Source organism: Halictus rubicundus, chromosome 17 (genome assembly GCF_050948215.1).
Source record: "Halictus rubicundus isolate RS-2024b chromosome 17, iyHalRubi1_principal, whole genome shotgun sequence".
NCBI classification, from domain to species: Eukaryota; Metazoa; Arthropoda; class Insecta; order Hymenoptera; family Halictidae; genus Halictus; species Halictus rubicundus.
In genome coordinates this window covers 433,116-449,873 of record NC_135165.1, presented here as the reverse complement: position 1 = coordinate 449,873, position 16,758 = coordinate 433,116, and the positions used below count along the sequence as shown (strand labels likewise).

General features: G+C 45.2%; 1 protein-coding gene across 2 annotated transcripts in view; it reads left to right on the top strand.

Moving 5' to 3' along the window:
• Positions 1-16,758, top strand: part of Msp300 (Muscle-specific protein 300 kDa) — a 102,116-nt gene that overhangs the window by 51,478 nt on the left and 33,880 nt on the right. The window contains exon 37 of one of the 2 annotated variants that reach the window (XM_076802613.1): positions 2,191-15,915. In XM_076802613.1, coding sequence (XP_076658728.1) covers positions 2,191-15,915 — 13,725 coding nt within the window. Of the gene's footprint in view, positions 1-2,190; positions 15,973-16,758 lie in introns of both variants that reach the window. The other variant, XM_076802611.1, reaches the window with a different exon arrangement.

Below are 16,758 nucleotides of genomic sequence, written 5' to 3'. Positions count from 1 at the left end.
CCGCGTTTCCGCGGCACCGTCGCACACCGGAAGTCGATGTCACACCGGCGCGAAAATGTCAGTAGCGGCACTGTCTTGCAAAACTGTCTCGTCCACCAACACAGTTCGAGTCTCTGTCACGTTAACACCAGATACTGTATATCACCGTAGGCTTCTTTGTTGAGTTCTGATCGTCACGAGTAGCTCACGCATAAAATAAAAAGAGTACAAGTAAAGAAAAATAAAAGTCCGTCCGATAAACCGGAGAGAAAAGTCGATCGCGGGTCGGAAAACCGCGAAAAATTTCGCGGACGGCGGAAACGGAAGATACGCAAGAAAATCAAGTGACCTCCACAGACAAGCGGCGTCGAGACTTGTGAAGGAACGCAGCGGGCACAAGTCGAGGAACGCCGCTCGAGAATTCTCATATACATACATAATAGATCTATCTTTAATCCTCCTTCTCTATCATTTCTCACTTCTCTTCTGTCTATTCTTTGGTTTGTTGTTTGTGTTTTCTTTCTTTGACAATCACTTATCGTGTGCTCGTCAACCCATCGCCGTCGGCTATAATATGATTTTAAGAAATTTTGTTTGCTGCACCCCTTCATCCGCCATTCTCCCTTTTACACAACCCGCTCCGTCACTCCGTCTTTCGTTCACTTTCTTTCTGTTTCTGTCTATGGATCATCGATCCCGATCGTTTTGTCGTCTCGTCGTCCGAATTCTGGTGTCCATCGTTGGTTTTCTTACTCGTTGGCTCTAATTTTTCTCTCGTTTCCACGCTTGGTTTCTTGGATCTCTGTCTCTCTCTCCCTTTCTCTCTCTCTCTCTCTCTCTCTCTCTCTCTCTCTCTCTCTCTCTCTCTCTCTCTCTCTCTCTCTCTCTCTCTCTGGTTCGATCCTCGGGATCTATTGCGACGTCCAATCTCTGTCTCTCGATTGATCGATCGATCGTTCGCTCGCTCGTTCGGCGTGTCTTGTTTACTTGGGACTATCAGTTCTGCCGGGAGAAAATCAAGTCGTTGCAGAGCAAAATTCAGGCGCGTACAGAAAGGTCGAAGATCCTCGCGCAACGCGGCACGCCCGACCCAGAACCGTTGGATCCATGACAGTAGAGACCGCCCGGAATTATGGCTATGGAACCTTCGAGAAACGACTCCGTTCTGACAGCTAGTGTCGTCCGATCCTCGCGTTTATTCGTTCTCCAGCGTAATTCCATCCGGGACGAGGATAAAAGCGCTTTTGAAACTGTCGGTGGGACTCTTGGGACCTCAAACTTCAGGGTTACGAACGCTGGTGACTTCTGGAGGCTCGAGAAGTTGCCAATTCTGGGATCTCGGGACCTAAAAAAGAAAGAATTTGAAAATCAAGAAACCCAAGTACTTTAACGCCTGGCTATCTAGGGATTTAGAGACTTAAACTTAAAAAACAGTAAACTTAAAAATTAAAGAACGTAGAGTGACCCAGAAGTTTGGAGACCCAGTAACCTAGATCCCAAAAATGGGATCCTAAATTGAAGAACTTAAAGATTTAGATCTCGAGGACTCGAGAACTTGAAGCGCGAGATCATCCCCGCTCCCAGATGGAAACAGTTTTTACCTCAGGATCTTTTCTAGCGAACTTTATACATATACTATACATGATATACTATATCGAGCAAATTGTTCTAAGTATGTTCTATATCAAGGAATATAGAGAGCGAATCAAAAATCTCGTGTAACTCTATTGTCTAAGCGTTTCAAAGAGAGCAATAAAAACTCTTGCGTACCACGAAAGAGATAACAAACCAAAAAAAAAAGAAAGGAAAACGCAAGAAAAAAACGAAAGAAATAGAAACAATGGGAACGGTGTTCAGTTTCTTTGTTCTTCACCAGCCACCGCTGATCATAACGTTAATCTAGCATACACGCATACTAAAACTCTTCGAGATTAATTCACTTGCCCCCCCCCCTGTACCACCGAGAACCCCTAACAACCCCCCTTTTTTTTAAAAAAAATAGCGATCCTCTAACAAATTATTCACATATCGACCGAAAACATCCAGCGCGCACTATTCCCTTGACCCCCTTTGAAAGAAACCAATATTCAATCAGTCAACCAAAACCAAAAAACCAAACAATTAAAGCTAAACGAGACTCCCAGAAAATTGACGTACATATGTGTATTCCATTGTTGTGCCTTGGCCGTTCCTCCGTGGCGGATAACGCAGAGCCTGCAGCAAAGGATGGACGAATGGAGGCAGCGCGCGAAGACACTCACGGATCAGATTTACACCGTGGACCCGTACTATGTCCAAAACTCCGCTGAGACCCGGCCGATCGGCCAGGTGTCCTACGCGGACATCGCAGCTGGCCGAACGAGTCCCAACTCGAGGGGCTCGAGTCCCTTCAGAAACCCTCGGGAGGAGGGTCAGTCATCCTCGCCGTTGGCGATCCAACTGCTAAGGCCCACCATCCATAAACCGATCGCGGAGAGATTCCACAACGACTCTCCCCCAAGAAAATCCGACTCGGAGACCTTGGACGAGACAAAAGTGCAACCGGAACAAAAGGACCTGGAGGCTAGACCAGCTCGCCAGCACGTGTCCAAGATGGACACCGCGGAAGCCAGACCGAAGCCTCCAACAAGAAGACCAACGATGAGAAAAGAACACGTTGAACCAGTCAAGCAAGTACCCTTGGAGAAAGAAATTGTTCGGGAGAGTAGAAGAGAGCCTCTAGCCTTGAAGAACACCTTGGCCCCGAAGGAGGAGAGGCGAGGAAGGTCTGCTAGCCCTATTTGGGCACCTGGGTCCACCACTTACGCTGATATCCTAAGAGGAAGGGCCAGCGCTTCGAGGAGTCCTTCGGTGGAGACTAGGAAGCCTGTGTACTCGACTGCTAAGGATGTCGAGGAGGAACCACAGGTGGAAGAGATCAATATCTCCAGGATCGAAGAGCAGGAGCAGGCTCCTGAGGAGCACGGTCACCTGGAGACCTATCACGAGCAACAAGAGGTTGCTGCTCCGATGAAACAACCGGAAGAGATGCCCGAGAGTCAACTTAGTTGGGCAGACGAGCCTCTGGACGAGTATATTCTGTTGGAGAAGAGTTACGACGACACAGCACGAGTTCCTGAGGTGTACAATTATGTTCATCCGCCTATGCCCGAGCTGGTGGGCTTCATCGGCTCGCAGATCGCCTATCCAGTTAGTTCCTACGTGTACATGCCCACAGCACCGCCCCCGCAGGTGGCTCTACCTCATTACGATAGTCCGATGCCGTTCCCGGCTGAACAGTACGTCGCTCAGCCTAGCTACCTGCCCGAGACTGAGATCTATCAGCCTAGTCAACTGCAGAAGCATCATAAACAGCCTAGATTCAAGAATCCCACGAGAACCGCTCCGATCACCGTTCAGAATCCTGAAGAGAAGTGCGTTCCTAGTCAAGTGCCCACCGTGGATGCTCCTCGGGTTGTTCAGGGGCCTCCTCAGCTTCCTTCGCAGGTTCAGAGTGTAGAGCAGGTAGAGATTGGGAGACCTTCGGAGCCTGTGAAACCCGTGGAGCCAGTGAAACCCGTGGAGCCAGTGAAACCTGTGGAGCCTGTGAAACCCGTGGAACCAGTAAAACCCGTGGATCCTGTGAAACCCATGGAGCCTGTGAAACAGATGGAAGTCGAGGTGCAACAGTCCCAAGTGGCTCAAGTTTCGGAGGCGAAGAAAGCGCAGACTGAAAGCAAGGCATTCTCCTACGCTCAGATCCTTTCTCAAGGACTCAGTCCTAAGGTACCGGTAGCTGCGCCAGCTCCTGCCATGACTAGTTTCGTGGTTAGACAGCAGAAGGAGAGGTCAAGGTCGCCGGTGAACTCGACAGCTTCGTCGATTCATGAGACCACGCCGCCTAGAGAGGCTAGACAAGCGAGAGAGTCCTCGTTGGCGAAGGAGAAGAAGGAGGAGAATGCCTGGGACACGACCAGGAAGAGAGAGCCAAGGAGGAACCAGCAGGAGGCGAAGAAGAGGCAGGAGACCCCGTCTGTTGAGAAGAAGGGTCGGAAGAGCGAGAAGGAGAAGGATCAGAAGGAGAAGAGTCAGAAGGAGAAGAGTAGTCAGAAGATGGGTGAGAAGAGGAAGTGGGTTCCTAGAGAGGTTGAAGAGAAGATGGAGAGTCCTGCGAGGAGCAAAGACGCAACGGATAAGAAGGATGAGGACGTTCAGAAGGAGAAGCGGGTGGAGCAGGTGGAGAAGAATGAGGATCAGCAGAAGAGCGAGGCTCAGCTGGAGAAGAAGCGAAGGGCGAAGAAGAAAAAGCCGGAGAAGGTGGACGATGAGATCGAGAAGGCTCTGAGGGAGATCGAAGACATGCAAGGCAAGCAGAAGCGAGGACAGAGGGACAAATCCAAGGACCAGGCTAGGCCTAAAGACTCTGTGCCAGCGGAGAAACTGAAGGAGGAAGGTGAAAAGAAAAACACAAAGGCTGGAGAAAAGAAGAAACAGGGTAAATCGAAGGTAGAACCGAAGCCGAAGGAATCGTTGGAGCCTGCGGTGACTCAGAAGGAAAAAGAGGAGGTTAAGATGCCGGACAATCCGAAGACAAAGAAAGAAGAAAAGGAGAAGTCTAAAGTTGTCGAAGAAACGGATGAGAGGTCGAAAGAAATCGAGTTGAAGAAATCTGAGGCGAAAATAGACTCGAGTGCGACCAAGGTGGAGATGAAAGAAGAGAGGAAGGAATCTGGGTCGAAGAAGAAGCAGAAGAAAAAGAAGGAGGCTGCTTCGGCGAAAGATAAACCTGTGGAGAGCGTGAAACAGGAGAGGCTCGAGGGTGATAAAGAAGAAACGAAGAAATTGACTGACGTCGATGATGCAGTGAAAGAAGAAGCGAAGAAAGAGGAGAGTGGGAAAGTGGAAGAGTTGAAGATTGTAGAGACTGTTGAGGTTAAGGGAGCAGTGGAAGTTGAAGCGAAGGATAAAGTGGGTAAGGATTCGGTCGAAGGGAACGACAAAGCTGAAACTGAAAGTAAAGATAAAGACGATGGTAAGACTGGCTCGACGATGCCTAAGGAGCAAGATAAATCGAAGACGAAGGAAAATGCTAAGAGAAAGGACAAGAAGTTGAAGCAAGCGAGTGAACAAGAGAAATGGATGGATCAGACACCCAAAAAATCGACTCAGTCAAAGGAGGTTGAAGGAAAGCAGAGAGATCAGTCTGCAAAGGGAGAAGTGGCGACAGAAGCTGTGAAAGTTGAAGAGAAATTAAAACAGAAAGACAATAAGCCTGAGAAGAAGGAGGTAAAGCCACAAGCTGTGAAAAACAAGAAACCTGTGAAAGAAACAATAGCAGAGAAAGATTTGAGAAAGGAGAAAGAAGAAGTAAAAGTGGAAGAAGAGTCGAGAACGGATATGGAGAAGGAGCAAGACGCTGTGATCAGCGAGTTGGATCGAGTGATCGAGTCAACGATGTCTGAAACTTTATCGAGAGAATCTCTGAGAGTTTCAGGATCGAGTACTTTGGATACAGAAGGTGTAAAGAAAGAGGAAGCTTCGGAAAAGAAATTGAGCGATAAAAAAGAAGTGAAAACGGACTTGAAGAAAGACTGTCCCCAGGAGAGAAAGAAAGTTGAACCAGAGAAGCAAGGTAAAGGCAAAGGAAAGAAGTCTAAGAAGGAACAGGCGGAAACAAAACAGATCCCTAAGAAAGAGGTCGAAAAGATAGAAAAACCTGATGAGAAACCTGCTAAGGAAGAAAAGACTGAAAGTTCGGAACCTAAACCACAAGTTCAAGAGAAGAAAGACAACAAAGCTACTATAGATACGGTAGAAAAGGAGAAACAGAAGGAAATAGTTCAGACAGTAGTAGAACATAAGAAAGAGACTGAAAAGGTAGAAGTACAGACATTGAGTACAAAAATGGAAGAGAAACGTGACACTGTCGATGAAAGTAAAGTTCCTATGAAATTAGAAACGAGTGAAATCGTTTCAGAAGAGAAGCCTGCTCCTTCTAACATTATCTCTGAGAAACCAAAAGAACAGACAGCTGTTTCTGCAGATAAAAATGAAGTGACATCAGTTAAAATTGAAGAAACACCCAAACAAATTGCTAGCGAAGCAACAAGCAAACCTGACTTGCAACTTGAAACAGAGATAACGTCTCAACAGTCTATTTCTGAAGATAAGCCTGTAGAAACAGCTACTGTGCCTGTTGAAAGCAAAATTGAGGAAGCTAGTTTGCCTAGTTTAGAAGCAGTAGTAAAGGTAGAAGACAAGGTTGACGAGAAAGTCGCTAAAGAAAAAGCGCATGTTCTTTCTGGCACCTCTCAGAAGCCTGTAGAAGCAGAGAAGTCTGAGAACCTTCAAAAACAGAAGGCTTCTGGAACCAAATCGAAAAAGGCAAATAAATCGAAGGAGAAAATGTTAACTGAGAAGATCGAGCCTAGTTCTACCGTCGCGTCCAAAGAAGAGCCTAAAACGAGTCAACCGGGCACACCTGTGTCTCCCACTGAAAAACAATCGAAAGATATTGGAGTTAGTGAAAAATCAAATGAGACGTCCACTCAAGACAGTAACAAGACTGACAGTACCGTAGTAGAAGCTAAACGACAACAGACACCATCCGAATCACCGAAAGCACAGACAACTCAAGCTCCCAAAGCAGAAATTGTACAAGAAAAACCAACTGAACCACAGAAAGCACAGACATTTCCTAAAGCAGAAATTGTACAAGAAACAGCAGCTGGATCTAAAAAAGAAGAGAAATCTCCTGTTGAAGAGACGGAGAAGCAAAGATCAGAGACTGCAGACAAAGCTGTAGAGTTTAAAAAGGACTCTGCAAAGAAGAAATCTAAAGCTGCAAAGTCTGATCAACCCAGAGTCCCAAGCTCGGAATCAAAGAAAAAGGAGGAAAAGCCTTTTGATAAGGAATCCTTGACAACTCCGAAGAAACCAGCCAAAGATTTGTCATCAGATAAATCTACAGAAAAGAAAGACGAAGCTCCAGAGTCCAAGGTACCGGAAAAAGATAAAGACGAGACAGACAAAATTCCAGACTCCAAGGTAGCGGACACAGACAAACCTCCAGAGTCCAAGGCATCGGACAAAGACAAAGAGAAGGTAGTCAAAGCTCCAGAGTCCAAGAAAAAGGCGAAAGAGGTCGCCGCCAAGGGTCCCAAAGACGACAAGAAGAAGGAAACAGGTCAGCCGACGGTTTCCGACTCCGATTCGCAGTCCGAGGAGTCATCGGCGGCCGGCAAAGCGTTGATCATCGAGAAGATGGTGACCACGGTGACCACGACCACCAACCTGCCCGGATCGGTCGAAGTGAAACCGCCCAACGTGAAATCCGTGAAATCCGTAGAGATCTTAGAGAGCATCCCCCTACCCAAGATCGTAGGCTCCAAACCCACCGAACTAATCACCCTGCGTCCCGAGACAGTCGAGGCGAGCCTAACCACCAGATATGCTAGGGTATCGGATGATTCAGCCGTCGCTGTCGCCGCGCGAACACCGTTAGACGAGAGGCCGGGCTCGGATTACGCGGTCTACATTGACAGTCTGAACGAGAACGGTCAGCAGGTTCTGTTTGGTAGCGTTCAGGATAGGAGGAGGGGTCGATCCGGGACACCCTCGTCCCCTAAACTGTTAGAGAAGGACGAGGGGGTTTGTTTGATCAAAGACACGAAGGGTCCGATGACTCTGCAAGGTTTGAATGAGAGCGTGGCGATGGTAGGTCAGCTGGTTGCTGAAGAACCGGGTAAGGGTTCCGACGTCAAACAGGGTGACAAAGTTGAGGTAAAGGAAGTTAGGTCCGAGGATGTCGAACAGGTTAAAGGTAAGAAATTGGAGAAGGTTGTCGATGAGGTTTGTGTTGTTGAGAAGGAGGAGTTGGTTAAAGAGAAGAGGGTGACTGTGGTTGAAGCGAAGACTTCCGATGGTAAGAAAGAGAAAGTTAGTTTGGGTGTTGGGGAGGCTGGGATAACTGAAGTAGGAGATGGTGTTGGGAAGAGTATAATTGCTGAGAAATTGGCGCGAGAAGAGACGAAAGTAAAGGATGCTGAGGAATCTAAGAAACCTGAGTCAGAAATTATCAAAATGGAAAAAATAATTGCTGAACCACCTGCTAGCAAGAAATTAGGTAAAGAGGAGAAGAAGGAAGAAGTTAAAGCAGACGAGAAAGTGTCTTCAGTTGAGGAGAAGAGCCACGATGTTGAAAAGCAATCGAAGACTTCTTGGAAAGCCGAGGAATCTGAAACAATAAAAGTGGAAGAAATTAATAAGCCACCTGCTGTCGAACAATCAACTAAGAAAGAAAAGAAACAGGAAACTAAAGTCGAGAAGAAGGTAACCATAGTTGAAAGCCATAGTCCCGAGGCCGAAGATGAACATACAATGGCTCAGTATTATGTCGACGACATGATTAAACCGTATTGGTGCAACTATCACTCCTACGCCGAGGCAGAAATCGATTTCCATAAACGATTTAAAGTAGTGGAGGTGTTGCAAGAAAATACACCTAGTCCTGCAGTGGAAAAATCGGAGAGTATCGAGAGAATCGTCCAGGAATCAGTCATGAGAAAGCCTGACGAAACCAGAGAAGAATCAGGACCACCAGAAGAAGCCGCACCATCTGAAGCAGAACTCAGAAAAATGGCGCTTGTCAAAGAGTCTCGTAACTATCCTCTGACTATGTACTCTCAATTGGAATCCGAATGGGTGAAGTCTACAATATCTCAAGGTAGGTTCACAGATGATGCTTTAGAAGAGAGTACGTTAGCAAGCGTCGAAGTGACTGAAAGTAAAAAGTTACAAGAAGACGAAGAACAATCTGCGAAGGCAGAAGACAAAATTGAAAGTATCAGTATAGTTGAGATAACTGAGGATGTTAAAAAACCTTCGGATGTTGAAGATGGTGCTAGAAAATCTGATGCAGAGAAACTGGGAGAAAAAGTTTTGGCACAAGCATCGGAAAAGATCGAAGTGGAAAAACAGAAGGATGTAATAGAGGACAAAAAGACTGAGAACATCCAGTCATCAGAGACTGTTGGTCTGCCGGTGAAACCTCTGGAGAGTGATCTGAGTAAAGTTTCTGAGGAAAAAGAGAAAGTAGTAGAACAGAAGCAAGAGAAAGTTTCTGAAAAATCGAAAGGAAAGAAAGATAAGAAGAAACAACCTGCTGCGCAAGAGAAGCAAGAGGCAATTGCTCCCGCAGTATCAACGACAGAGACAGAGAAAGAGGAGAAGAAGCAACCTGAGAAAGATCAGAAAAAGGTAGAGAAGAAACAAGTTGAAGTTCAGAAGAAATTAGAAGAGAAGCAACCTGAGGTTCAGAAGAAGCTAGAGGAGAAACAACCTGAAGTTGAAAAGAAATTAGAAGAAAGGCAACCTGAACTTCAGAAGGAGCAAAAAGATGAAACTTTGGTTCAGAAGACACAACCTGATATGAAGACAGAAGACAAGAAACCAGATTCTCCAATAGAAATAGGTAAGAAGGAGGTTGAGGTTGAGAAGATGGAAGAGAAGCTGCAATTGGCAAGTCTGAAAACACCAGAGGAAAAACAAGATAAGAAACCACTAGAATCTGAAAAGAAAAAGGAGAAGAAACAACCCGAAATTCAGGAGAAACAGAAGAAGAAACAAGCTGAGGCTGGAAAGAAGAAGAGCGAGAAAGAACCTGTTGTTAAAGAGAAGAAGGGTGAGAAAGAACCTGATGTTAAAGAGAAGAAGGAAGAGAAACCATCTGATGTTACAGACAAGAAGGAGGAGAAACAATCTGATGTTAAAGACAAGAAGGAGGAAAAACAAGCTGATGTTCCAGAAAAACACGAAGAGAAGCAACCAGATGTGAAGCAGCCTGAAACTGAAAAGAAACCAGAAGTGAAACAGCCTGAAACTGAAAAGAAACAAGAAGAGGAACAACCAGAAGTGAAGCAGCCTGAATCTGAAAAGCAACCTGAAGCTTCGACGAAGCAGGAAGAAAAGAAACAACCTGAAATTATGAAGAAGAAGCAGGAGAAACAAAAGAAGAAGCAGCCTGAAACTGAAAAGCAACAGGAGGAGAAACAGCCTGAAACTGAAAAGAAACAGGAAAAGAAACAACCTGACATTAAAAAGAAAAAAGAGGAGAAACCAGAACAGAAGCAACCTGACATTATAAAGAAAAAAGAGGAGAAACAAGAACAGAAACAACCGGACACTAAGGAAAAAGAAGAACCGAAACAACCCGAGGAAAAAGAGAAACAAAAACAGAAAGAACCTGAAACTGAAGTGAAACAAGAACAGAAACAACCTGAAGTTGAAAAGAAAAAGAAGGGAAAACAGCCTAAGACACAGGATAAACAGGAGAAGAAGCAACCTGAAGCACAGCGTGAACAAAATAAGAAGCAACCTAAAGGACAGGATAAAAAGGAGGAGGAGCTACCTGAATCTGGAGAGAAACAAGAAAAGAAGCAACCTAAGCCTGAGGAGAAACAAGAAAAGAAACAACCTGAGCCTGAGGAGAAACCAGAAAAGAAGCAATCTCAGCCTGAGGAAAAACATGAAAAGGAGCAACCTAAGCCTGAGGAGAAACCAGAAAAGGAGCAACCTAAGCCTGAGGGGAAACCAGAAAAGAAGCAACCTGAGCCCGAGGAGCAACAAGAAAAGAAGCAGTCAGAAACTGAAAAGAAACCAGAACAAAAGCAGCCTGAATTATCAAAGAAAAAGAAGGGGAAACAATCTGATTCCCAAGAGAAGAAACAATCTGATTCCCAAGAGAAGAAACAATCTGATTCTCAAGAGAAGAAACAACCCGATTCCCAAGAGAAGGTTGACACTAAACCAGACGTTGAATTAGAATTGGAGGAACAACTTGCAGTTCCACAAAAGCAGGAGAAAGTACTGGAAGAAAAGGCAAAGAGTAACAAGGAGAAGAAAAAGGCTGCAGCGAAAGAGAAACAAGAAGAAAAATTGAAAACCAAATTCGACAAGGAGAAACCGTCTGAATCTCCGAAAATGGAAGAAATTACAATTAAAACAGAAGTCAAAGAAGACGCAAAAATAATTGCATTAACGACTGAAGTCGCTGCAGACTCGAAACGAATAGTTGAAGAACCAAAACTAAGCGAATCACCGAAAGAAGAAAAATCAGAAGAGTCTAAAGGACTATCATCGCAAAATATTACTGAAACACAAGCAACCGACAAGCTAACAAACGGTAAAACATTGGATCAAGAAGCACCTAAACCTGAAAAAAGCAAACCTGAATCTTCCGAAGAAGACAAGGCTAAACCTAAGTTCAAGGAAGAGGCGAAAACTCAAAAATCTGGGAAACAGAAGCAGGGAACAAAAGAGAAACCCGATACCAAAGTGAAACTTGTTCCAGTAGAAAAGGAGACGAAGAAACAAGAAAAACCTGAAGTCGGTTCTCCAGATACAAAGAAGAAACGAGATGGAAAATCGAAGAAAGAGAATCTCCAGCCTGGTAGACCGAGCGATCAAGATTCCAAGCCGGAAACTCCAATTGAGTCTTCTGTGCAAGAGGAATCACAAGTAATTGACACTCTTCAGCAGCCACCATCGAAATCCTGGGCCTCCATTGTGAGCATGAAGGGGACAACAGAAGCAGCGACTATTTCTTCAGAAATCTCGCAAATTACTGGTGCTTTCCAAGAGCCATTAATCGAAGCATTGAAGGTCGAGAAGTTGGACCAACCGGTGGAAACAGTACCTGAAGAGATTCAAAGTCCGCCAGCTCAGCAGAAACCATCGAAGCACCAGAAGAAGAAAGACGCTAGGCGGGAGAGGAGCACAGAAATGAAAGTGTCGTCTCCAGTGACAATAACTGAGAAGGAGAGAGCAGTTGTTGAAGAATCAATGATGGATGATGCGATTTCCAAAGAGTGGAATAAATCTTACGCTCAGGTCACAGCTACTAGTCGCAGAACTCCTCCCCAGGGTGCACAAGAAGACATCATAGTTTTGAAACCAATTCCGTTAAAATCTGATCAGGACCCGAAGAAGTGCACTGAAATCGAAGAAGTAGTATCAGAAGAGGTTAACCTAAGTGTAAAAGAGATAAAAGAAGACAAACCTGAAGAGGATGTGTTGTCGAAGAACGTAGAAATTGTCGACAAGGAACCCTTGAAGGAAGAAACGTGGTCTTGGGTCGAAGAGATTGAGAAAGAAGCTGAAGAAGAGATGAGAGCTGCGAGTTTGATTCTAGAAGAAGCTGAAGCTGCGCAGAAGAAGGGTTCGTGGGCTGCCATAGTTGGCAAACACACTGAACCGACTATGCCAGTTGTTGCACCTGTAATTCAGCAAGTTAAGAAGGAACAATCTACCGATCGAGCACCTCCTGCGGTGCAAATCTTTGTTGAGGAGGCACCAGAACCTCTTCCTATAGAGGAAGTGGTTCAGGTTGATGAACAAGGGTTCATGGAATTCGTAAACAGAAGGGAACTGAGATCTAGGCGATCTAGATCGCGATCTCGAAGCGCTAGACGCGATGAGAAGCAGGGGGCTGATAAATCTGTTGGCTCCGAAGGCTCAGAGCAGAAGAGAGATGGATCGTTGAAGGGGGATGAAGCAGTGAAGAAGGAGAAGCCAAGGAAGAAGGGAAAAGGTGATGGCGAGGCTGGTCAGGTGAAGGATGATCAAGGAAAGGGTAAGGGGAAGTCTCAGAAAGAAAAGAGTAAGGGAAAAGATGCTGAAGATGTGACGAAAATAGAGGAAGATAAAGGAGAACAAGTTAATGAACAGAAAGTGCAGAAGCAGGTGGAGAAAAAGGATGCAAAAACTAAAGGTAAATCAAGTCCGAAGGACAGCGAAGTAGAAGTTAAGAAAGAGGCTACGGTTGAAGAGGAAAAGATACAGCAGGAGAAAGAGATGGTTGAAGAACCTGTAAAAGGTGAGTCCGCTGAGAAAGATAAGGCGGAGGAAACGAATAAAAATAAGGTTGTAGAACAGGTGAAGCAGGAGGCAAAGGAACAGCCTGCGAGTTCGAAGAAGAATAAGAAATCGAAGAAAGGAAAGCCTGACAAGGAGCAACAGAAAGAGGAAGGTGAAATGAAGAAGAAGGAGAATCAGGCTTCTCCAGAGGAAGGAAAGAAAGTAGAGACGAAAGAAGAGGTTGTTCCAGCGGATGTGAAGGAGATTAAGATTAAGGAAACGAAGGAAGAAACGAAACAAGAGGTCAAAGAAGTTAGCAAGCCCGTAGACGAAGACAAACTTGAAGCTGGCTCAGAGATGCCATCAGAGAGGCCGAAAGTTCCTGAAAGGCGTAAAGGAAAATCAAAAAACAAACATACAGAGAAAATGCCAGAACGAACGAACGAGTCTGTAACCAAAAAAGAACCGGAACCTAAAGGCAAAGAAGAGATGAAGCAGGAGAAAGTAGATAAAAAGGACGAAGAACGCAAAGACAAAGAAGACTCGAAAACAAACGTGACAGAGGAGAAACAGGAGACACTGTCGGTCGGATTGAAGTCCATAGAAGAAGATGCAAAGGTGAAGTCTGCTGAAGAAATACCTGTACTTCCGCAAACACCTGTGGAACAGAAGATCGTCAATGATAAGGCTAATTCAAAAGAAGAAGAACCTCACATGGAAGGAAAAGGGAAGTTGTCTAAGCGAGAGAAGAAGAAGCAGAAGAAGAAAGAGAAGTCTGCTTCCAGGGGAGTCAGTGAAGAGAAAGAAAAGTCGGCGACAGATGCTCAGGAAGACATTTCAGTCGATAAAACAACGGTGGCTAAAAGTGAAGAGTTGAATAAGAAGTCTTCCGAGGTGGAGGAAAAAGCAGTTGATACTCCAGGGGATATTGTTCCTGATAAAGTTGAGAAAGTTGATGTTGATACTCCTGATAACAGTAAAGAAATGAAGCTCGCGCCTGAGACTGTGCTCAGCGCTGCTACGAAAGACAAGAAAAAGATGACTGAGAAGAAAACTGAGCTGCCAGAAGTGAAAGAAGAGAAGAAAGAAACATCGAAAACAATCAAAGATGTATCAAAGGAAAAAATGGAGGAGCTAAAGGTTACTGAAGAAAAGTTGGAGGTATCAAAAGCAACTGAAGAAAAGTTGGAAGCACCGAAAGTAGCTGAAGCAAAATTAGAGACACCAAAAACAACTGAAGGAAAATTTAAAGTATCAAAGACAAGTGAAGAAAAGATAGAACTGCCGAAAGAAGCTGAAGAAAAGTTAGAAGTATCGAAAGCAAGTAAAGAAAAGCCAGAACCACCGAAAGCAGCTGAAGAAAAGGCAGACGTACCGAAAGTAACTGAAGAAAAAGCAGAAGTACCAAAGACGGCTGAAGAAAAATCCGAACCGCTACAAGAAGAATCCACAGCTGCCTCGAAAGAGAAATCGAAACGTAAGACTAAGCAGACGAAGAAAACAAAGCAAGAACAAGTGCCTACACCTGTAGAATCGCCCAAACCTGAAGAAGTAACTGCATCGAAAAGCGAAGAATCTAGTAAGTTTTCGACGACAGTCACTGCCCCAGTCACACTTGAAGATACTCCAAAACAAAAGTGTGATGAAGCAAAAACTGAAGTTGTAGCACCTGAGACAAAGACAGGAGGAGGCAAACAACCCGAACAATCAAGAATTGAAGAGAAGCAGGTACCGATGACCACGAAAGAAGAGAAGAAAGACGACACTGTAGTCAAAGATATTACTACAGACGTAAGCAACAAACCTGCTGAATTTGAAGGCACAGTTGCAACTGAAGTAAAGGCAGAAAAAGTGCTGAAGAAGTCAACAAGAATCGCAAATATTCCAGTACAGAAAAGCGAAGAGACTCCTCAGACAGAAGATACGATACAAAAACCTGTAGAAGAAGACGACTCGAAAAAGATTGAAGAGAAGGCTGAAGCCAACAAGCCTGAAGAAAAGAAATCAGAAAAACCTCAAGAGAAACTCTCGATCGCAGAAGAAGCAAAAAAATCCTCGGATAAGATTGCAGAAAATCGATCGACCAAAAAGAAAGAAGAAACTATCGAAACTCCGAAACTAGAAGAACAAAGCAAAGTCAAAGACACAATCGAAATCTCAAAACCGATAGACCTCTTAACAGACGATATTGAAACGTCGGCAATCATGATAGACTCGATAGAATCTCAGCTAGAAACTGAAGAAGAGTTCGAGAAGTGCATATCGGCAGAGCCAGAGATCGACACGGTGGATATCGTGATCGAGCCGGCGAAGCCGAAGGTGCAGTTCTACATAGCTGACGAGATCTTGGTGCTAAGCCCCGAGAAGAAGAAACCTCAGCCACCATTGATCTTGAAAACATTCCCAGAGCTTGACAAATCGGAGTTCCTGTCTCAGGACAGCGGCTTCTGGCCGGACAAGCACCCCTACCACGAAGCCGAACGCTATCTATTCGAGAACCTCGCGAACTATAACGTTAGAAACTCCGCGGACGGCGTGAATCGCGATTTCCACGATCCGGACGACTTCGACGACGATCGCGACGGGGGTATGAACGATCGGGGGGGTAGTGGGGGCCCCATGAACCAGTATTTCATGGGAGGGCCGCAAACGGAGCGCCTAATCGCCGATCTTCCCGGAGGCATAGCTAGCTGGAGCGACTATAGCACTTACCTGAGCGAAAGCGAGACGCCAGGCGAACTTCCAGAGCTCGATCACAGTGAGATCGATGCTGAGATCTCGGTCGAGGTTCCAAGTAGCGATCCCACCTGGAAATCCCGCGATCCAGAAGATAAATCGCGTTCTTTAGACCAGGAGACGCAGGAAGGGTTCGGTGTGAGCGAATCGGTGTTATGTTCAATCGATCAGGATTCTTCTGGTGTTGAAGCCGAAAGGTTAGATCGTAGCGGGTCCGTTATTTCCGATCCAGTCGATCAATCCTCGATCCCCAGTCCCAGACCCTGTCCCAATTTAGGTAGAGAGAGGGCCGCGATGCTGCGGACGACTCCCACAGCCCCGATAGCTGAGGATGATGAGGCTGAAAAGAGGATACGAGGGATCAAGGTGCGACCACGTCACAACCGGCGCTCGATCGAGCTCGATTTTTCTGCGGAGTTGCGTGTATGTGGTGTATAATGTTCGAGTGTGTGCGCGTGTACCACGTGCCGTCGATTTTTTCTTGGATTTTTCGTTGTTTCTTTCCGTTTTCTCAAGCCACTCTCTTAAGGTTTTCCGTGTGCGTGTGCGTGCGTGTTGCTCTGATCGTGTCACTATTCTTTGGACCTCTATACTTCAGCAGTATCTCTTTTTCTATGATGCTAGATCTCACCGCCTTCACCGACTATTTATCTTAATCGCCTGTGCTGTATTAATGCTACCCGCTTTTTAATAGTTCTGCGATGCTCTACTTATAAAAGATTTTGCAGATCGGTGATTGGTTCTAGAAAAAGAATGGTTGGAACATTTAGTTATTACTACAATGGATTTTACGGTCGTTGGAACGTATTTTATGAAGCTGCTTGTTTCGTTTACCAGAAAAGCACAATAACTTCCAACTATCATTTTCTTAGAATCAATTACCGGTCCCAGGAGCTTCCCAAGTTAGTATTTGCCAATTCTGCATGACAGTAGACTAGAAACGCTTGAACGTTACTTGATTTTCGGCTTGCGTTGCGATTCGGAACCATTCGAACTTTATTACACATCTGAGTCATGTTTTTGGTGTCGAAGATTTTTTTCAGACATCTTGAGACATTCGTTGAACCATTCGACCATCGTTACGTATTCCTCCATCGTCCCCTGCGAGTGTCTTGTCTCCCCCTATAGTGTTCGATCCCTTGGAATAGACGATAGAATCAATTCGAGATCACACGAATTTTGGAACGCCCTGTAGCTTTCACACGATTT